At 39.0% G+C, this 23,260-nt stretch overlaps 1 protein-coding gene across 1 annotated transcript in view; it reads right to left on the bottom strand.

The window, feature by feature from the left end:
- The window catches only part of LOC123516669 (importin-4-like), a 60,053-nt gene that overhangs the window by 12,642 nt on the left and 24,151 nt on the right, over positions 1-23,260 (bottom strand). Inside the window, exons 12-16 of the mRNA XM_045276271.1 lie at positions 12,203-12,438; positions 11,357-11,562; positions 9,649-9,800; positions 919-1,112; positions 312-488 (exon numbers count right to left, since the gene is read on the bottom strand). Of these exons, the coding sequence (XP_045132206.1) occupies positions 312-488; positions 919-1,112; positions 9,649-9,800; positions 11,357-11,562; positions 12,203-12,438 (965 nt within the window). The remainder of the gene's footprint in view (positions 1-311; positions 489-918; positions 1,113-9,648; positions 9,801-11,356; positions 11,563-12,202; positions 12,439-23,260) is intronic.

Raw genomic sequence — 23,260 nt, 5'->3', positions numbered from 1 at the left:
AAGAAGAAATTTGTGATGCTCTCTTTCACTAACTGCTATACTCACTTAGCATTTACTCACTACCCGTTTTCACTGGAGATTGTTTTAGTTTCAATGGAACAGCTCAAAGCACTGGTTGGCAGCATATATTGTCCCAAAATGTGTAAAAAAAAGTCCCCCAAACATAACTCTTGCCATCAATCACTGGCCCACCCTCATTGTACAAATAGTGTGCAATATTCCCAAGATGTCTGCACAATGAACAAGGGTCTTTACACAATATAAAATTCGGCAACTGCATCTAACTGTCATCCATACACACACACACTTACTGTTTTATTTGCAAAAAGTGGAAGAAGCTGAGCAAACTGAGCAGCAAATGCATCCTGTGTCATAGCTTTTCCCAAGCTAGGAACAACTTCTCCAGCATACTCAATTAGCATCTCATCATGTTCTGCTTCACCTTCATCTTCACTTCCAGCTTCATCTGCCATATCTTGACACATAGTCTGAAAAAAGTTATTTGCATACTGAGTGAAAAAAGTTATTTGCATACAGAGAGAGAGAGAGAGAGAGAGAGAGAGAGAGAGAGAGAGAGAGAGAGAGAGAGAGAGAGAGAGAGAGAGAGAGAGAGAGAGAGAGAGAGAGAGAGAGATCCCAGCTTCTTTAGCATAGCATATGAACAACAGTTTGACACCCATATTCATTTCCCATCATCTTTGAATGGACTTACGATTTAAAACATATCCATACACAAGTCTTCTAGGATTGGCACTTCATATTTTACAAATAAATTAATAGATCACACTTTAAAAACAAATAACTAAATCATTATTACTTACTTATTTCCATTGTTACATAGCTGAAACGAGAAAACAGCTCCACTTTTTAACAAATCTCCCAATTCATATAATAAAGTCAAAACATTTCATTCCATACCTTTTTCTCCATGACATCCCTAACACAGTTAATGATGGCTTCCAAGTGACCCTGGGGCACCAGCACTGGAGCACCCACTTCCTTCAGCACCTCGGCATAAGCTTCGAGACAGGCCATTACAACTGACCTTTCTTCATCTGTGCGTATCAATTCGGATAACTTGGGAATAAATACTTGTATCCACTTCTTAAAGCCTGAAAAGCAACATTTTTTATAAACATTAACTTGGGAATCTTTTAAAATGTATTTTTGCTATTGATGGTGAAGGTCAGCATACTGGACTGATAACTGAGACATCCTCAATGAAAATCTCAGGCCAGAAAAGATATGGGAAAGAAGCTGAATTGTAATCTTACAACCAGGCTGAAATGGAGCTCTGAACATGGGGGGAAGGAATCAAGGTACCAAGGTAAGAACAACCAGCCACCCAAGGCTGCACTGTGGGGCAACATCTTGCATGCTCCTAATCTGTCAAAAGCCATGTCTTCACCCCAGATACTGTCACATACCACTCATCACATTAACACAGCTCATTTGGGTGGGGGCAAAAGCAGCATTTGACTAGTGTTTGCCCCCATCAACCTCCCATTTCGATGGTAATGGATTCGACAAGGCCCCGACTTAACCCCTTCAACACAATGACATCTATTTTGTATCATTGGAGTGCTCATGGCATATCCAATGACGCACATGTTGCGTCATTGTTGCTTTCTGCTAAGATTTTTTTTTTTTTCGCTGGTTACTGTATGGGATCTTTCTGAATGTAGGTTGTATATGATACAATGGCTTACTTGACTTTCATCATTATTACAAAGGTGTATGATTCGCTTATACCAGGATAAATACACATTACATCTGGCTTTTTCTCTTTCAAATTGTCACGAACTTACAATATACTTGATAACAAACCATCTATGTTAGTATAAGTCACTCTTAATTTATTGCCTCCTCCAAGACCACCTCTTTTTTCATTAAGTACCACTTCTTTAGTCTCATATCCAGAACCCTCCAGTAAAAATTCTTCTTCTCTATCTCTGTCCTTTTCTCATGTTTTTCCTTAGCCTCACTTCTTAGCACTTTCTCCTTTTCCCTTTCCTCTAAATTCATATCTTTTTTTATCCATATTTCCTTGTGATTGACATCATCGGCTAACTTCCCTTTTCTAGCCATTATTTCTTCTACAGCCACTTGAGATCTCATTTTCTCCTTCACTGATCTCTTAGCCCCTTCAGTGTACCTTCCCAGCCTAACCACTTCCTCCACCTCCTGATCAAATTTTTATGTGCTGTCTTGTACCCTTTTGATAACCGTTTCCCTTTCTTCACGTTCTCCTCTTGTGAATTTATTTGGATTTTTCTTTTCTCTCATCCCATAGATCATGAAGCTTTTTTTCTTGTCCACTGCATCCCTCACCATGTTTTCCTTTTCTTTGATAACCTCAATTACAGCAACTTTTGTGTTCTCCTGAATTTGTCTCTTTACCACTTATGAAAATTTGACTTTTTCCTCCTCTTGTTCTTGTTTCCATTCATTTCTTAGTTCTTTCAATTTGTTTTCACCTAAACCACCTTCTATCCTGTCTGTAACCCCTTGCTGCACTTTATCCTGCAAGTTCTGGCATGTGGTTTTTAGAGTGTCATTTTGCTTCCTTATTTCTAAAATCTCCTCTTTTAATTCCTGGTTTATTCCACTGACCTTTTCACATTCAGTTATTCTCAATTTCAATGCTGTTTTTTCTGATACCAGTCGGTCATGTTTGTCCACGAGACTGGACATCGCCTCCTTCAAATATCTTAATTCTCTTTCTACATTTACAAGTCTCCTCATATTTCCTCATTCATCTCGGAAACCTGAGAAATCCCTATCCATAGTATCTTCAGTCAGCTTTCTTAAACCAATAGGTGTTTCTATATAACGTTGATTTTCGGCCGGCGTATGTTTTGGTTCCTCCATGCGCCTGGCAGCGCTACTTGGTTCCATATCTCTCTTTATTTACTCCTTGGCTATACTTAGTCTAACACTTATTTCATTTGGAGACAGGAGAACATTATGGCCCCCCCTCCCCCTGCACATACATCTAGGCCTGGATCCAGTCCTTCTGTAGCACACTCTGTGTGCTGTTCAGACACATCCGTCCTCAACGATGGCTGCACCGTGTGTGTGTGTGTGTGTGTGTGTGTGTGTGTGTGTGTGTGTGTGTGTGTGTGTGTGTGTGTGTGTGTGTAATTCACCTTGGTCGCCTGCTGGTCATCCAGCCAGTCTTGCCCATTACGGAGCGAGCTCAGAGCTCATAGACCGATCTTCGGGTAGGACTGAGACCACAACACACTCCACACACCGGGAAAGCAAGGCCACAACCCCTCGAGTTACATCCCGTACCTATTCACTGCTAGGTGAACAGGGGCCACACATTAAGAGGGTTGCCCATTTGCCTCGCCACTTACCGGGACTTGAACCCGGGCCTCTCGATTGTGAGTTGAGCGTGCTAACCACTACACTACACGGTGTGTAGTTTTACAGGGCCTGGGCTTTATGCTTGTGTGGCCCCGTCTCCATATCTACACTTATCCAATCTTACTTTAAAACTATGCACACTCATTGCCGACACTACTCCTTCAAACTGTTCCACGTCTCAACACATCTTTGCGGGAAACTATACTTTTTAATATCTCTTACACATCTTCCCTTCCTCAGCTTCTTACTATGTGATCTTGTGCTTCGACTGGTATATTGTTCTCTCAGGATCAGATACTCATTGTCCACTTGGTCCATTCCATTTATCAATTTATAAACTTGTATGAGATCCCCTCTCTCCCTTCTCTGCTCCAATGTTGGAAGATCCATAGCCTTTAATCTCTCCTCATATGTCATCCCTTCAAGTTCTGGGACCATTCTTGTAGCCATTTTTTGTAGTCTCTCCAGCTTCCTTATGTGTTTCTTTTTGTGAGGGGTCCACACTACTCCTGCATATTCCAATCTGGGTCTTATTATAGTACTTATCACTTTCTTCATCATTTCTTTGTCCCTGTAGTGAAATGCTGTTCCAATATTCCTTAACAAATTATGTCTCTCTGAAAATTCTATCAATATGGCTTGCCGGTTGATTATTTTCTATCGTCACTCCCAAATCCTTTTCCTTTTTTACTTTCTCCAGTTCTCCATCTCCCATCTTATAGATTCCCACTGGTCGTCTTTCCCTCTTTCCCATTTCCATGACATGGCTTTTGTCCACATTGAATTCCATCTCCCACTTTTTACTCCATTCCCAGATCTTATTTAGGTCTTCTTGCAGTATTTCACAATCCTCTTTTTGCTTTATAATTCTGCACAGTTTCACATCGTCCGCAAACAGATTTATGTAGCTCTTCCCTCTTTCTGGCATGTCATTTATATAAGTGAGAAAAAGTATTAGCGCCAATACTGACCCCTGTGGCACTCCGCTTTCTACTGCTCTCCACTCTCATATGTTTGACTACTGTCCTTATTTCTCTCTCCCTCAAATAATTTTCCATCCATCTCAATGTGTTTCCTTTTAAACCCCCCTCTTCTCTAATTTCCACAGAAACCTTGCATGTGGCACTTTATCAAATGGCTTTTTTAAATCCAAGTAAATATAATTAACCCTCTCTCTCTTGTACCCTATCAACTATTCTAGAATAGAAACTCAGTAAATTTGTTACACACGACCGACCTTTTCTAAAGCCAAATTGGCTATTTGATAATAATTTGTTGTCTTCAAGGAACTCGATCCATTGTTTCTTTATTATTTTCACACATCTTGCATATTACACTAGTTAGTGATACTGGTCTGTAATTTAAAGGTTCTTCCTTCCTTCCACTCTTATATATGGGAATCACCTCAGCTCTTTTCCATTCTACTGGTACTGTTCCATTTTCTATTGAGCATTTTATGATGTTGTATATAGGACTTGCTAGTTCTTCCCTACATTCTTTCAGTATTCTGCCTGAGACTTCATCTGGTCCCATTGCCTTTTCTTCATCCAGTTCCTTCATTAATTCTTTTATTTCAAGTTTGGTTACTTTAATCTCTTTCATATAGATGGTCTCTCTATTACCCTATGGTCTTTCAAATTTGGATTCCTTAGTAAAGACCTCCTGGAACTTATTATTTAATAGTTCTGCCATACTTTTTGGGTCTTCCACCATCCCATTTTCTCCTTTAACCTTTCTATTGTTTCTTTTTGTCTTATTTTTCCATTTATGAATCTGTAAAACAATTTTGGTTGGTCCTTGCATTTTTCGACTATGTCTTTTTCATAGATCCTCTCCTTTTCCTTCCTCACTTTAACATATTCATTTCTTGCTACCTTGAAGTTTTCCTTATTTGCTGGATTTCTATTTCTCCTCCACCTTTTCCATGCTCCATCCCTTTTCTCCTTTGCCCAGGCAAAAATAAATTATATTTCTCTTGCACCCCCTCAGAGTTTTCCATCTCCCATTTTACGTTATTAAAATAGTTCTTGAGATTCTCAATATCAGCCTTTCTGTAATTTAATCGGTCTCTTTTGTATGAATCATTTCTATCTTCTTTTCCCTCTTCTATATCCATTTCTACTATTACAAGATCACTCTTTCCCAATGGGCACTTATATCTTATATCATCATTCATTTGTATACCCCTTGTAAAAACCAGGTCTAATCTTGCCGGCTCATCATTTCCTCTGAATCTTGTGTTTTCCTTTACTCTTTGGTCCATCATATTATCTATCATTAGGTTAAGGAATCTTTCTTCCCAGGCTTCTTCCTCCATACCACTTTCATAATTTTCCCAGTCCACTTCTTTACAGTTGAAATCTACTAATATCACTTTTCTCCTTTCTTTAATGATTCTCGTTAGACTCCTTATTGTGTCATCTATCATGTCTTTATATTCTTGATTGGTCCATGAATTTGTTTTTGGTGGCACATATGTTACAATGATTGTTAACTCATTTTTATTAATATGCATCTTAACATACAGTACTTCTGCTTTTCCTTTCCCACATTCCACTTGGTTTATCACCATCTCCTTCCTTAACATTATCATGACTCCTCCTCCTCCTTTACCCCCTCTGTCTCTCCTCCATACATTATACCTATTATCCAAGTCTATTTTGATTGCCTCATTTAGTTTTGTTTCAGCCAGGCATACAATATCCAGTTCTTCTTTCTTTATGTAATCTCTTAATTCTAATTTACTTGATAAAACCCTGTCTATGTTCATATACATAATTTTTAGTCTCTTGCCTTTATCACTTTTAGTTAAACTTGTTCCACTTTTTCCTCTTCCTTCTCTTTTATATACCATTTCCTTATCCTGTCTCCTAGAATTCTCCAAAAAAATGCCTTTTTTTTCTCTTCTGACCTTTCATTATTTTTTACCCGTACTGCTGCCACCAGTTCATTGTATCTCTTCCTTTCTTCCTCATTTCTATTTTTCTTTATATATAATGTATATATATATATATATATATATATATATATATATATATATATATATATATATATATATATATATATATATATATACAATAAGGTCCCGGGTTACGTCGGTCTCGAGTTACGTCAAACTCGCACTTATGTAAGTCCACTATAAGGCAATTTAAGATTTAAAAAATTGAAAATTTATAAATCGTAAAGCGCGGGGTTTATTGTTATTGTTGGCTGCCAGGCGTCACTAGTGGTTATCCACCACACCGCCCACCTCATGATTGAATACAATAACACTCTACGTACCTCAGTTCCACCACACCGTTGCCCCTGGCAAGAGTGTTCCTATATCTGTGTTTGCTGACTATCTTAGTATCTTGCTCAATGGCACAAAAAAAAAAAAAAAAAAACTGAGTGATAGCAGTGATGCTAAGAAAAGGAAAACCATTACGCTACAAGGAAAAGTGGACATAATTAAAAGACATGAGAAGGGAGGCAGCAGCTGTGTGTAAGGGAGTGAAGAAGAAAATGGGAAGCCTGTTACCATGACAACGGGGAGGTTGACGACCTTGAAGGCTCACGCACCTATCACAACAATAACAACTCCAGAGCCTTCGCCTGGGCCACACAACACTCGCAGCTCACTTGCACCATCTGCGCTTGTCTGCTGATTCCTATTGCCCTTTCCTATTGCATTTCCTGCCCCGCTGCCCACGCTTCTACTCCCACCGCACTGCACTACGCTCCCAGCTGTCCACCCTGGGCGTCACAACATTCGACCTGCCCACCCTCCTGGCGGCCTCAGGCGTCCACCCCTCTGGCAACATGCAGTCCTTTGCTTTTGCGGCCCTAATCAACAACAAAAACAAGCTTGTGTTTCATATTCCTACATACTTGTAAATAATATAACAATATAACCTTTTATTTATATAACGCTTCTGCTACTCCTACCGCATTCCACAAAGCTCCCAGCTGTCCGCCCTGGGCGTCACAACATTTGACCTGCCCACCCTCCTGGTGGCCTCAGGCCGCCCCTCTCGGCAACCTGCAGTCCTTCGCGTTCACGGCCCTAATCAATATATTCCTACATAGTTGTAAATAATATACAATATTACAATATAACCTTTTACTTACCTGAATAACCATAAAATATTATTGGTTGAAAACTCGATAATATGCTTTGAAAGTACAAAAACTCGAGTTACGTACAAAATCGACTTACGTCATGTTTCAGGAACGTAACTCTGACGTAACTCTGACGTAACTCGGGACCTTACTGTATATATATATATATATATATATATATATATATATATATATATATATATATATATATATATATATATGTATCCTTGCAACCTTCTGTTTCTCTGAGTTTAGTTGTTCTATATAATATTTCTTCTGTTGCTGATTGTGATTTTAGTAGTATTTTAATCGGTCTCATTTTTCCTTCTTGATATGGTCCCATTCTGTTTATTTCTTCTACTTCCTCTTCTAAGTCCTGCCTATCTTCGTCGTTTAGATTTTTTAGTAGGTCTTTGACTGATTTCATTTCTTCTTTTTCTCTTCTTGGTCTATATTTTATATTTTTTTCTTTTACTCCAAATACGATTACACTCTTTTTTTTCTGCAATTTCTCTAACTAGATTTTCTTTTGTCTTGAGGACTCTTATCATTTTGTTTGTCATACTTTCATCTCTTTCTTTAAGTTGTTCTTGAATCACCTCCTGAAAATCATCCTTATCTTGGACTCTCCGTGCTTGTACTTCTTTTTTAATCACATTCTGTACTCTTTCCTCTTCTTTGTTTACTACATCTTTCAGCTTCTCTTTTTCTTTCTCGGCTTTACCGAGTCCTTCGTGTGTGTGTGTGTGTGTGTGTGTGTGTGTGTGTGTGTGTGTGTGTGTGTGTGTGTGTGTGTGTGTGTGTGTGTGTGTGTGTGTGTGTGTGTGTGTGTGTGTGTGTGTGTGTGTGTGTGTGTGTGTGTGTGTGTGTGTGTGTGTGTGTGTGTGTGTGTGTGTGTGTGTGTGTTTGTGTTTTGTGTGTGTGTGTGTGTGTGTGTGTGTGTGTGTGTGTGTGTGTGTGTGTGTGTGTGTGTGTGTGTGTGTGTGTGTGTGTGTGTGTGTGTGTGTGTGTGTGTGTGTGTGTGTGTGTGTGAGACATTCATGCAAGTCATAACAGATAATAAATACAAAACACATTAAAGACTAAATTTGCAAGATATTCAATGCATACCTAATAAATAATAATAAATCAATAAAGATCCAGCTTTGTTGAAAATAACAATCACTGAGAGATATATCGTTGTACTGAATTTACTATAACCAAGTACAGGCAACTCCCGCTTAATAAACAGGTTACATTCCTAAAAAAACATTAGTTGTGTGAATTTTCGTTAAGCGAACCAATCATAACAAGTTTGACTTCTGACTTGAACTTCCATTGAGAGTAAACAAAGTGAGAGTGCATCATAGTAGTGAAAGGTTTAATGAAAGTAAAAATTATGAAATTAAACATTTAATTAAACAGTTTAATTTAAGACTAAGTCATTATAATGTACACTAATGTATGTATGTAAGTAACTTTATAATGTTGATGATCTTCAATTTATGAAGGGAGGGAGAGTGGAGCGGGAAAAACCTGTGGAATGTAAACAAAGGACGCATCATTGTACCGCATACAAAACTTACGTACCACATTTCCACAAGGCTTTCCATTTTATTCATTGCAGAGTTCAGGTGGTTCTTTTAGCTTGCAAGGAAGATACGGTCTCACCAGCTTTCATAATAGAGTCTGCTGACTTGAAAATAGTAAAGATAGTAGATGGAGTCAAGCCATGGTGGCAAGCAATGCTATTAGTTTTTTCGCCTCTTGTGTCTGTGAATAATATCCAGCTTCACTTAGAGAGTATGAGACTTCCTGGTCTTCTTAGCAATGCTAGGTGACATTGCAGGGCTGGTTGCAGGGCGTTTTAGTGGCATGTTGATCGAGGGAAGATGAGATGCTGCTGGACTCTGTTATTGTTTTTAACTAAGAGTGGGGAAGAGTAAGGGAGTGAGTGGTGCGCGTTGTGTCCACGAGAGGCACTGGTGTATTCAAAAGCCTATCGGCTTGCGTGATACAGTGGGGCTTTCAAACTTGGAAAAAATTACCTGAATAAAATTTCTTTAAAGCGAGTTTGGTGTTCGTTATACGAGCAGATGGTAGTAAAAGGAAACGTTCGTTGCAGCGAAATTTTGTTGTGTGAACATCTGTTAAACGAGGGTTGCCTGTATTCCAACTTGCTCTAATGTGACTCACCTTCAGCAGCCTCGGGAGCAGAACTCTTAGAAAGGCTGATAACAAACTGGGCCATGGCATTAACTGCAGCTTGCCTCACATCTTCATTGGGATAGTTGAGCATCTTGTATACCTCCTCTCCACTCTTATCCATGTAAGGGAGAAAGGCATCCCTGAAATATGCATCAAACTCAGTATCAAAATTGGGAAGTCAGCAAGACACCTTCACAAAGATGTAATACTGCAACAACAATAAGGATCAACACTTCCAGACCTTAAAATCAATGGAGCTTTAACAAAAAATTCTGCAAACTTCACAGGTTTTAATAAAAAAAACAATCAATAAAGATTATATGGACTAAATTAAGTGAGATTATAGTCAAACCTAGCCTGTTTTTCTATTACAAATCCACATAGTGATCACTCAAGAAAGAGCACTTATGCTGAATAATATAACTGTATTCTAACCTTTAGAATTTCTCTGAAAATCTAATCTACTTCATTGTATCTAAAATGTTACCAGTTTCAACTGATGTAATTATCTTATAAACAATAAAACACATATAACATATAAAATATGTATACTTAAACCTTAAAGTACGGGGAGCTGATTTACTTTCCATCTGTTACAGCGGGGAACAATAAAAAATGCTTAAAGATTTTTTTTCTTATAAAAGCATATTTCTCTTTGTTATTCTGAATACAATAATATAGTTTTCAACATGTTATGACCTCTGAGACCAAAGTTATTGCAAATAAAAAAAATTCTCCCAGAACCCGTGGCAGTACCCGCTGCTAAGAAATACACCCCAAGCTCCGATAACACAGCATGCTCTCTCTCTCTCTCTCTCTCTCTCTCTCTCTCTCTCTCTCTCTCTCTCTCTCTCTCTCTCTCTCTCTCTCTCTCTCTCTCTCTCTCCTTTCGGGCATTTGAATTTGATAAAGGTAGGAACTTCTGCACTTTCATGTCATGAAAATGCAAACTCAGATATATGAAATGATGTGCAAAACCAGAAAAAAAAAAGAAACCACATATTACAAGTATTGTGGATTTCTATAATAATTGGAATCTGGTAACTCTTATTAGCACTGGGATTCACATGACTAGGCTGACAAGCACAGTCCTGTAGAAGCAACCATGGATGACACACACCAGCGCATTGCTTGAGGGGAGTACATGAGGAGGTTTATGAACGTCGCTGTGAGGGTTGGTCTCTGTCTCCCAGATCACTATCAGAATCACTACTGGAGTCTTCACTTTCTTCTCTCAATAAAAAAAATCAGTCTCTTCATTTTCATCACTATCCTCAATGTCACTACCAAGTAACATTAACATAACATCACTCAGAGTAGTTTCCTCCCTCTAGGTCATGGGAGTTGCCAGATATCACCTCGAAATGGGAAAAGATGACCTATTGTGTGAGAACATGTCTCAAGACTCGAGGAGGTGAGCAAGAAAAGTTGCCAGATACCTCCACTTGCCCCAAGACCAATAGTGAGGGGGAGAGATTCAAACGTTTAGTGCGGAAAAATCATGATTCCCAGAACAATCCCCGCCTCTCCGCAGGCGACGCTATAATCGTCCCAAAACGATCACCAGATGTTAAGGGTTAAACTTGTAGTTTTAAAACAATGCAAACTTAAAATGGATATACTCATAACATATCTTGCTCTAATACTGCCTGTTATTTTGAGAACAAGTAAATTCTTCATAAACTAAAACACTCACCCACAATGCAAAGATAGCTCTCGAAGAGCAACACAAGTGTCTTCTTTCTCTTCTAGGAAAGCATTTTCTACAGAATACCCAGCTACATCTTCATCCTCGGTCTCTTCATTACCTAACAAGTCCACTTCACCTTCTTCCTCCTCCTCCGAGTCACTCAGTCCTTCAATGGTTGTGGGTAAGCCACCTTCATCATCTTTAAAGTGGGTCTGTCATATACAAAATGGAAAAGGGTTACCTGGTATTCAAAGAAATACAGAGAGAGAGAGAGAGAGAGAGAGAGAGAGAGAGAGAGAGAGAGAGAGAGAGAGAGAGAGAGAGAGAGAGAGAGAGAGAGAGAGAGAGAGAGAGAGAGAGAGAGAGAGAGAGAGAGAGAGACTGACTTTGGACCACACATACAAAGATCTAATATTGACATAGATAAAAAGCTAGCATCAAGATACTGCAAAGAGAAAAAAATGAGAGTCTGGCTTTCAAATGAGGACAGCCATATTCATTCTCTCATTCATGTTATCACTTTAATACTCTTTACTAGGAGCTTGACAAGTGTACTAGTAAACCCAGCACTAACCTTTTTTGTCTGATTTTTAATTATGATTATCTTAAGGATAGAATTTACTGAGGTATGTATGTTTTAAGAATACTTGAAGCCATCATAATATTAGGAATCTGATGAACAGCAAACAGTAAGTTTCTTTAGAGAGAAAAAGAACAGCTGAAATACACAATGTATGAGGGAGGAACACCACATAGTAAACTTAGGACATGAAATTAAATAAACAAAGGATAAAGGAAAACACATAAGCTATACAAGTTACTGAAGTTAATAATTTACATTTAACCACTCACCACAACTCCATCAGTACTCCTCAGCGACAGCATCATGCGGTCCATAATCTTTGGGAGATGCACAGCCATTTCTCCCTTCATGACAGATGCCAGGGATGCAAACAACAAGTAGCAAGTCTTGCGAACATCTGGGTCATCCTTGCGTTCCATAAGCCCCAGGCCTAGGCTGACACAATCAGGTGCATAGACTAAGAAATTTTCAACACCCATACATCTTGCCAACTGACCAAGTGTGTCTGTGGATAAGTAACACATTCTCATCACAATTCTTTTTCCTTTGACTAAGAAAATCAAGAAAGACAGACTCTTCCTCCAAACCAAACAATATGGTATAACTACTGATCTCTTGCTTCTATCACATTGCAAGTTTTCTGGTGTTTCATACTAATTTTCTATTCTGATCCTTCTGAAGTACAAGTCCTTCATTGCCAGAAGCACTACCAAATTTTTGTATGGAGAAAATTATGAAATTGAAACCTAAATGTACAGGGCTGACATGGGCATGATTATGATTACTAATCAGAAAATCATAATCCGTGGCTATGATTACGTAATCCTAATTAAATCATAATAAAAAAACAAAATTTGTGTAATCATAATCAAATCATAATCAAAATTTACTTTGCAGTGATAATCATAATCAAATTTTTCTTGATAATAACCATTGATTAAAATGTGATTATTGTAATTATTTATTTGTAATTTCCATGAAACACCTTACTTTCAAGTCAAAGTATATTTTGAAAGCATTGGCACCATCTCATGTTTTGACTTGCTTGTCTACCAAAGTGGACCACTGGCTCTCCCACCAAAACCAATAACACAAAATTTCAAACAGCGGTTGCAATATCTTTCAGTAACATAACATAAATCACCCACGAGCTATGGTACTGAAAGAAACGCTTATTTCAACTGAAGGGATCTAAGTTGTGAATTTTGTAATACAGTAATACCTTGAGAAACGATCGCCCCAACATACGATTTTTTTATACACGACAAAAAACTTCATATAATTTACGCATTGAAATACGAAGATATTTTTAAGATATGAATAGCCATCGGCAGGTGGTGCAGCGATCGCTCGGCTACCCGCGTCCACCCGAACATTTAGCGTTGTGTATCCTTGTTTATCCTTTGTGCATGTATGTGTCTGTGCTCCTTGGCAGTGTGTATTTTTTCTTAAGTTTTGTGAACTCAAGACCCCGTCCCGTGATCATGGGTCCCAAAAGTAAATGTTTGGTGAGAAACACACAAAATAGCCTGTATTCACATACTGATTACACTTAGAAATTAAATAAATGAGTGAGTACAATGGTGCTCTGCCCACAAGCAACTCTTCCTCTTTGCAATGCAAAAAAAGATCTCATGGTTACCAAAATATCACAGGTTGAATGAGATAGTATCATCGGTTTACGTGGCCTTGCGTCCAATCGGGTTCAGCGGCCATGGCTAGAGCGATAGAAAACAGGCCCCTTGTATCCTCTCTCTCTCTCTTTCTCTCTATCTCTTTCTGTCACCTGTTCTGATACCACTCTCATTCAAAAGTTGTCTCCCCGTAACATGGCGAGAGACCTGAGGCATAGAAGTAAGGCACGTGGGAGAGGTGGCGGAATCAGACACAGGGCTGGGCGGTCTCCTCACACCCACGCTCGTGTCCACCCAGCAGTGAATAGGTACCATGTGGTGGCAGCCTGACACCTGCCGCGGTGTGTAGCTGAAGGGTGCAAGCCCGTGATCCCCAAACCCAGCTTTGGCCAAACCACAATGATGAAGAGAAAGTGAAATCACTGTTGTTCCCACCATCCATTGTTAGTGACACATTGACGTAAAGCATGTTTACTCCTGATGAGTGTTGCCAGATCACAAGCAAAGAAAACGGGACGAAAATAGCCAAAATGTAGCCATAAAAAGCCTAAACATCTATCGATGTGCCCTGAGTCTTGCGTGATCAATGTGTCCTGAGTTTTGCAGGTTAACTTGTTATTTTGAGCAATATAGTTCATTTATATCATGCATACAATAAACACTGTATTTATCTTATATTAAATCTATATTAGTTTGGTATTTAAAGCATATTAATTTTTTGGAGGGTAAATTCATATCACAAGAACAAATTAAATCTATTTCCATTAATTTCTATGGGAAAAATTGATTTGATATACAATTTTTTTTTATACAACGATCGTCACAGAATGAATTAAATTTGTATGTCAAACTACCATTGTACTTGAAATTTAGATACCTTTGTAGTTATATCAAGTTTTGTTGTGATAATTTCTAAAGAACGGTGGTAATATTGCTAACATTAGCAACGCTGGTGTGAGGAATGAGAATGCCTAACCACAAGGCTACATAATATTATTTAAACATGTTGTCAGAGTATCAATCGTGGAACTGGCTACCATCGTGTGTGTGTGTGTGTGTGTGTGTGTGTGTGTGTGTGTGTGTGTGTGTGTGTGTGTGTGTGTGTGTGTGTGTGTGTGTGTGTATTTACCTAATTGTATTTACCTAATTGTAACATACGGGAAAAGAGCTATGCTCGTGTTGTCCCGTCTCCATATCTATTAATGTCCAGCTTTTTCTTAAAATCATGAATATTCCTTGCGTTGACCACTTCCACGTCTAAACTATTCCATGCTTCCACCCTTCTATGAGGGAAGCTATATTTTTCACATCTCTCCTATAAGTGGCCATTTTAGTTTTTTCCCATGCCCTCTCGACATTCTTCCATTCCACATACACAGATCTTCCCTATCCATTTTTCCATGCCAATCATCACTCTGTATATTGCTATCAGGTCTCCCTTTCTCTTCTGTTTTCCAGGGTTGGAAGTTGCATTCTTTTCAGTCTGTCTTCATAAGTCAAATCTCTTAAGTCAGGCACCATTTTGTTGCAGCCCTCTGTACTTTCTCTAGTTTCCTTATGTGTTTCTTTAAGTTCGAGCCCACTGTATTGTTGCATATTCAAGCCTCGGTCTTATCATTGCAGTAATTATTTTCTTCATCATTTCTTCATCTAGATATACGAACGCCACTCTTATGTTCCTCAATAAGTTCAATACTTCTCCAATTATTTTGTTTATATGTCTCTCTGGCGATAGGTCATTGGTAATTGTCACCCCAAGGTCTTTTTCTTCATGACTGGTTTTATGTCTTCATTTCCTATCTTGTACATACTCCTGATTCTTCTTTCACTCTTGCCAAACTCTATTTTCTTGCATTTTGTCGTGTTGAACTCCATTTGCCATGTACAGCTCCATTTCCATATTCTGTCCAAGTCTTCCTGGAGTAGTTCGCAATCTTTGTCACATCTCACTTTTCTTAACAATTTTGCATCGTCTGCAAATAGGCTCACATAACTGGACACCCCATCCACCATGTCATTTATGTAGACTGCGAACATTACTGGTGCCAACACTGATCCCTGTGGAACTCCACTCTCCACCAATCCCCATTCTGATGGTCTGTCCTTAATTATTGTTCTCATTTCTCTTCCTACCAAAAGTCTTCCATCCATTTTAGTAAACTGCCATGCACTCCTCCTACCATTTCAAGTTTCCAGATCAGTCTCTGGTGTGGTACCTTATCAAAGGCCTTTTTTAAATCCAGATATATTCCATCAGCCCAACCATCTCTTTCCTGTATTACATCTATCACCCTCGAATAGTAACATATCAGGTTTGTCGTGCATGAACGCCCTTTCCTAAAACCAAATTGACACTCACAAAGTATGTCATTTTCTCCAAGAAGTCTGTCCATCTAGTCTTCACCACCCTCTCACACATCTTAGCTACCACACTTGTAAGTGACACTGGTCTATAGTTCAATGGGTCTCTCTTGTTACCTGATTTATAGATTGGGACAATGTTAGCTCTTTTCCAGTCTTGGGGCACTACGCCTTCCCTTAATGAGGCATCAATTACTTCACAAACTTTTTCTGCCAATTGCTCCTGCATTCTCTTAAAATCCATCCTGATACCCCATCAGGTCCCACAGCTTTTCTCACTTCTAAACTCCCCATCATGTTCTTGATCTCCTCCACCGTTACTTGAAACTCCTTCATAATCCCTTTCTGTTCCATTACCAGTGGTTTGTCAAAAGCAGTCTCCTTTGTGAATACCTTCCGAAAGCATCCATTCATAGCCTCTGCCATTTCCTGGGATCTTCACTGTATACTCCATTTACTTCTAAACTTTCAATACTTTCTCTATTTTTGATGTTGTTGTTCACATGTCTGTAAAAAAGCCTTGGTTGGTCTTTACATTTATCAATTATATCCTTTTCTTGTTTCTTTCTTTCTTCTCTTCTAATCAACACATATTCATTTCTTGCTCTTTTGTAACTTTCCCACTGCTTAATCCGTCTTTTCCTTCTCCACCTCTTCCATGCATCCTCTTTTCTTGTTCTAGCCTTTTCACATCTATCGTTAAACCAGTCCTGCTTTCCAACTTCTCTATGTTGTCTTATTGGTACAAATTTTTCTCACCTTCTTTGTATATTTTTATAAATTCCTTCCACTTTTCATTTGCTCCTTAGCACTCTTGAATTTCATCCAATTTGTCTCTTGAAAGAATTTCTTTAGGTTTCCAAAATCTGTCTTGGCATAATTCCATCTTCCCACTTTATATTCTTCATTTCTTCTAGATTTCTCTTCGTCTATCACCTTGAACTCCAAAACTGCATGATCACTCTTTGCTAAAGGGCACTCCACCCTCATCTCCTCAATGACCATTGGCTCTGTACTAAAGACCAAGTCCAGTCTTGACGATGTGTGTGTGTGTGTGTGTGTGTGTGTGTGTGTGTTTACCAAGTTGCATTTACCTAGCTGTGAGATACAGAACGAGAGTCACACTAGGCTCGTACTGTCCTTCCTCCCGATCTGTTTCTATAAAAATTTTGCTTAAATCTATGTATGGTCTTTGCACACACCATTTCATCAAGTTTGTTCTATGCTGCTATACATCTGTGAGGAAACCTTTATCTTTTTATCTCTTCAGCAATCACTCATTTTCAGTTTCCTTCCATGTCTTCTGCTGTTACTCACATCAAGTGTGACAAGATCATCTCTGTCCAGTTTCTCTATCCCTTCCAATATCCAATATAATGCTATCATATCACCTCTCTCCCTCTTTTCCTCCAGTGTAGTTAATCCCAGTTTTTCAAACCTCTCTTCATAATTATATTCACTTAGATGTGTAGGGATCTTTGTTGCAGTTTTCTGGATTCTTTCCAGCTTCTTGATGTATTTTTTTACATTTGGTGACCACACTAATGCTGCATATTCCAAATGTGGATGTATCATTGTTGTTATCCACTTTTTATCATATTTACATTGATGTATGTAAATGTTGCTCTAATATTTCTAAGTAGATTATAGGCTTATTCTGTGATTTTGTTAATATGCTTTTCAAACGACATGCTGTTAGAAATGGTTACTCCAAGTTCCTTTCTTCTGTCCTTTTATCAATTTCTTCATTTACCACATGATAAGTACCTATTGTTCTCTTAGCACTTTCCACACTCCATCATTAGTTCGTAGGTGATTCAATCAGTTTTGTATATTACTGTGCTCAAATATGTAAAAGTGTAACTAACTAATAGATAAAATCTGCGACCTATTTTTTAAGGCATTATACCGTACTTAATCATAGCTCTTTTATAAATAATCACAACGAAATGTGATAATAATCATAATCAAAGATAGCAAAATTCAAGTAATCATAATCAAAACAACCAGAAAAATGAAAAAACAAGTAACCATAATGCAATCACAATAAAAAAAAAAAAAAACTATTCCAGACCACAATCAAAATCAAATCCCAATAATTTTTCATTATCATGCCCTTGTCTAGCACAGGGCAACCCTCACTCCCAGCAATTGCCACTTTATAAAGTAAATTTACCTAACATTTATTTGTCAAAGGTGGCTTTTGCTGTTTGCACAACAGTATATATATATATATATATATATATATATATATATATATATATATATATATATATATATATATATATACAGTCAACCCTCGGCTATCGCGTTTTATTGCTATCGCGCACCCATGAAAAGCTGCAAAAATTTCATTATCGCGACCTCAGATGCCTGCTATCGCGCGCCCCGCCATGATGTCATGGAATATTTGAGCACTCATTGGCCAAAACCGTCTTCCCGCCAAGATCAATTCGGCTATCGCGTTTTCAGCTATGGTGCGACTATTTCGGCCCCAATTGGGCACAATAGCTGAGGGTTGTGTGTGTATATATATATATATATATATATATATATATATATATATATATATATATATATATATATATACACACAACCCTCAGCTATTGTGCCCAATTGAAATAGTCGCACCATAGCTGAAAACGCAGCGAATTGATCTTGGCGGAAGACGGTTTTGGCCAATGAGTGCTCAAATATTCCATGACATCATGGCGGGCGGCGCGATAGCAGGCATCTGAGGTCGCGATAATGAAATTTTGCAGCTTTTCATGGTGCGCGATAGCAATAAAACGCGATAGCCGAGGGTTGACTGTATATATATATATATATATATATATATATATATATATATTTTTTTTTTTACGAGGAAAGAGGGCCAGCCAAGGGAAAAAAAAAAAAAAAAAAAAAAAAAGTTAAAAAGTTAAAAAGTGCCAAAACCATCAGCCAGAATTAGGGGAGCAAATACCTCGATACCTCCCTCTTAAAAGAAGACAAGTTGTAGGAATTCGGAAATACAGATGCAGGGAGGGAGTGAAAGGGATGAATGATTAAGAGTACTGGTTAACTCTTGCATTAGTAAGTTGGACAGAATAGGGATGAGAGGAAGAAGAAAGCCTTGTGCAGCGAGGCCGCAGGAGAACGGGAGGCATGCAGTTAGCAAGATCAGTAGAACAGTTACCATAAAAATAGCGATAAAAGATAGAAAGGGATGCAACATTTCGGCGGTGAGAAAGAGACTGAAGACAGTTAGTGAGACAAGGGAGTTGATGAGACGAAGAGCTTTCGATTCCGCCCTATCAAGCAAAGCTGTGTGACTGGAACTCCCCCAAACATGCGAAGAGTACTCCATACAGGGACGGATAAGGCCCTTATACAGAGTAAGCAGTTGGAGGGGCAAGAAAAACTGTCAGAGATGCCTCAGAAGAATTCTCTGTAGGTGAACTTCCAGCAGGAAGGAAAGGTAGAAGTCGATAGACAAAGTTGGAAGAGTTTGGCCAAGCAAGGTGCAAGCATGGAAGCACAGTTTTTGAGAACAATAGGAGGGACCCCATCAGGTCCATAAGCTTTCCGAGGGTTTAGGCCAGCAAGGGCACGGAAAACATCATTACGAAGAATTTTGATTGTAGACATGAAATAGTCAGAGAGAGGAGGAGAGGGAGGGACAAGCCCAGAATCATCCAAGGTAGAGTTGTGAGCAAAGGTTTGAGAAAAGAGTTCAGCTTTAGAGACAGAAGAGATGGCAGTGGTGCCATCAAGATGAAATAAAGAAGGGAAAGATGAAGAAGTGAAGTTAATTGAGATATTTTTGGCTAGATGCCAGAAGTCACAAGGAGAGTTTGAGTTTGAAAGATTTTGACATTTTCTATTTATGAAAGAGTGTTTGGCAAGTTGAAGAACAGACTTGGCATGATTCCAGGCAGAGATATACAGTGCATGAGATTCAGGAGATGGAAGACTCAAGTACCTTTTGTGGGCAAACTCTCTATCATGTATAGCACGAGAACAGGCTGAGTTAAACCAAGGTTTAGAAGGTTTAGGTCAAGAAAAAGAATGAGGAATGTATGCCTCCATGCCAGACACTAACACCTCTGTTATGCGTTCAGCACAAAGAGATGGGTCTCTGACACGGAAGCAATAATCATTCCAGGGAAAATCAGCACAATACTTCCTCAGGTCCCCCCAAACTAGCAGAGGCAAAACGCCAGAGGCACCTTTGCTTTGGGGGATCCTGCGGAGGGATTGGAGAAATAGGACAAGATATAGAAATAAGATTGTGATCAGAGGAGCCCAACAGAGATGAAAGGGTGACAGCATAAGCAGAAGGGTTAGAGATGAGGAAGAGATCAAGAATGTTGGGCGTGTCTCCAAGACGGTCAGGAATACCAGTAGGGTGTTGCACCGGTTGCTCTAGGTCAAGTTGAAGGCTAGTTCACCAGGGTGGTCAATGAAGGAAGAGGAAAGCCAAAGCTGGTGGTGAACATTGAAATCTCCAAGAATGGAAATCTCAGCGAAAGGGTAGAGGGACAGAATGTGCTCCACTTTAGAAGTTAGGTAGTTGAAGAATTTACTATAGTCAGAAGAGTTAGGGGAGAGATAAACAGCACAGATGAATTCAGTTTGAGAGTGACTGTTAAGTCGCAGCCAGATGGTGGAAAATTCGGAAGACTCAAGAGCGTGGGCACGAGAGCAAGTTAAGTCGTTGTGTACATAGACGCAACATCCAGCTTTGGAATGAAAATGAGAATAGAGAAAGTAGGAGGGAACAGAGAAGGGGCTACTGTCAGTTGCCTCAGACAGCTGTGTTTCGGTGAGGAAAAGAAGATGAGGTTTAGTAGAGGAGAGGTGGTGTTCCACAGATTAAAAATTAGATCAAAGATCGCGAATGTTGCAGAAGTTAATGTAGAAAAAGTTGAGGGGGGTGTCAAGGCATTTGTGGTCTTCAACAGGAGAGGTATCCGACCTGGGGACATTTTTGGTCCCCTACCCAGAGGGGGACTCTGAGGCGTTGTTTATTTCAGGTCCCATTTTTCTTTTACATTTTGATTTGGAGTGAAGGGTGTATGTGTGGTAAGTGCATGTAGTTTTGTGTGAAGAAGGACAGTTGTCTTTAGAGGGTAGGCTGTGACTGCCCCCTTGAGTTGTGAGACACAAAGGGAAACATTCAGCGAGATCACAACTAGCTTTAATGGAAGGTTCACAGCACCCCTTGAACTAGTGCTATTAGATCTCACTGGGAGTAAGTTATTGTTTCGGTAGGTGTCTACTACCTCCTGCACATCCTCTACTTGCTTTCTCTTCTAAGAAATTATTCCTTATGTGTAAGTAGGTCTCTTTCTTGACTGAAGCAAACAAGGAAGAGGTAGCAAGGGTAGAAGTTTCCATATCAGTTATGGCTGAGAAGTTGAATTTTCTGTCTATCTCACCTGACTCCAACCTTACTGAATCACCCACAGAAGTCTACAGCAATGGAAAATAATGTTAACATGGGGTGTGGGATTCATAAAAAATGTCACTAAAACATAGACATTTATGGTACTGCATGGTCTAATTAGAGATTTGAATACAGCAAATAAATTTAATTTCAAAATAGAATACAGCTATCATGAGACAAGGTAGCAGTGTCTTGGTACATGTTTTGATAGGACGGTAGATCAGAACAGTTTCCATAACAAAATACTCTCATAATTATGATCTTGATATTGTCAGACCTATGGTAATCCCCACCTATATGTTATAGAGGAATTGTATTCATCAACAAACTGCTTAGGTAATAAAAACTCTTTTCTTCTTTCTCCCCTTTCCACATGTAAAGACACACACACACACACACACACACACACATTGAATTATTGACCTGTTTCTTTGACCAGCATTATGTGTAAGATATGTGAAGACGTGATCAAAAGCAAGTGGTGTGAGTTCCTGGAAAACAAAGAAATACTAAGTGAGAAACAGTTTGGCTTTAGAAAAGGGAAATCATGTGTATCAAATTTACTATGTTTCTACTCAAGAGTGGTCGATATTTTACAAGAGAGGGATGCATGGGTTGACTGTGTATACCTAGACTTAAAAAAAGCATTTGATAAAGTACCACATAACAGATTGATGTGGAAGTAGTATTGGAGGAATAAGGGGAAAACTGACGGAGTGGATGAGAAATTATTTGACAGGTAGAGAAATGAGGATGGTAGTGAAGGGAGTGAAGTCAGAGTGGAGGAAGGTAACCAGTGGAGTTCTCCAAGGTTCGGTGCTTGGTCCTATCATGTTCCCGATCTATATAAATGACATGCCAGAGGGAGTGAGAAGTTATATTAATATGTTTGCAGATGATGCAAAGATTATGAGGAGAGTGAGGAATATGCATGACTGTAATATACTGCAGATGGACTTGGACAAAATATATGAATGGAGCAGGACGTGGCAAATGGAATTCAATACCAATAAAAGCTGTGTAATGAGAATGGGTAGAAGTAAATATAGACCATATAAAGACTACCAGCTGGGGGGAAAGACTGTAATTGAAGTCAGTGAAGAAAAAGACTTGGGAGTGACTGTACAGAGTAATCTGTCTCCAGAAAAGCACATTAATAGAATATTTGGAAAACGTACAGCATGCTCCAAAGTATAGGATGGGCATTTAATTACCTGGACGGGAACATGATAAAGAAAATATTGACCACCCTGATTAGGCCACAGTTGGAATATGCATCAGTAATTTGGTCACCATACATGAAGAAACATGTCAAGAAACTGGAAAGAGTGCAGAGGTTAGCAACAAGAATGATACCAGACTTTAAGGAGGTACCGTATGAGGAGAGGTTAAATAGGCTGGAATTAAGCATGTTGGAAGAAAGATGAGTCAGAGGATATGATAACAATGTTCAAAATAGTACATGGAGTGGACATATTGGATAGGGAGAACCTGATCACGATGGCATCCAGTAATTACCTAAGAGGACACCCAAAGAAAATACTGAAGGACTCCTGCACGAGCGACATCAAGAAGTATAGCTTCCCGTATCAGAGCATTGATGCATGGAACAAACTGAGCGTGGATGTGGTGTGTGCAGCGAGTGTCAGTCCAATGAAGGAAATATTGAACAAGTGTGGACAAAGAGACAGGACATAGAGAGCTACGGCTCGGGCCCTGTAATCACAAATAGGTAAATAGGTAAATACACACACACACACACACACACACACACACACACACACACACACACACACACACACACACAAAGGTGTTACAGCACATAATGTGCATAGCTTTAAAGAAAAATTAGATAAGTGGAGATATGGAGACAAGACACCTATACAATACAACTAGGTAAA

Source organism: Portunus trituberculatus, chromosome 41, assembly GCF_017591435.1.
Source record: "Portunus trituberculatus isolate SZX2019 chromosome 41, ASM1759143v1, whole genome shotgun sequence".
Classification (NCBI taxonomy): domain Eukaryota; kingdom Metazoa; phylum Arthropoda; class Malacostraca; order Decapoda; family Portunidae; genus Portunus; species Portunus trituberculatus.
The sequence above is the reverse complement of the archived record's forward strand: the minus strand, read 5'-3'. Positions and strand labels throughout refer to the sequence as shown.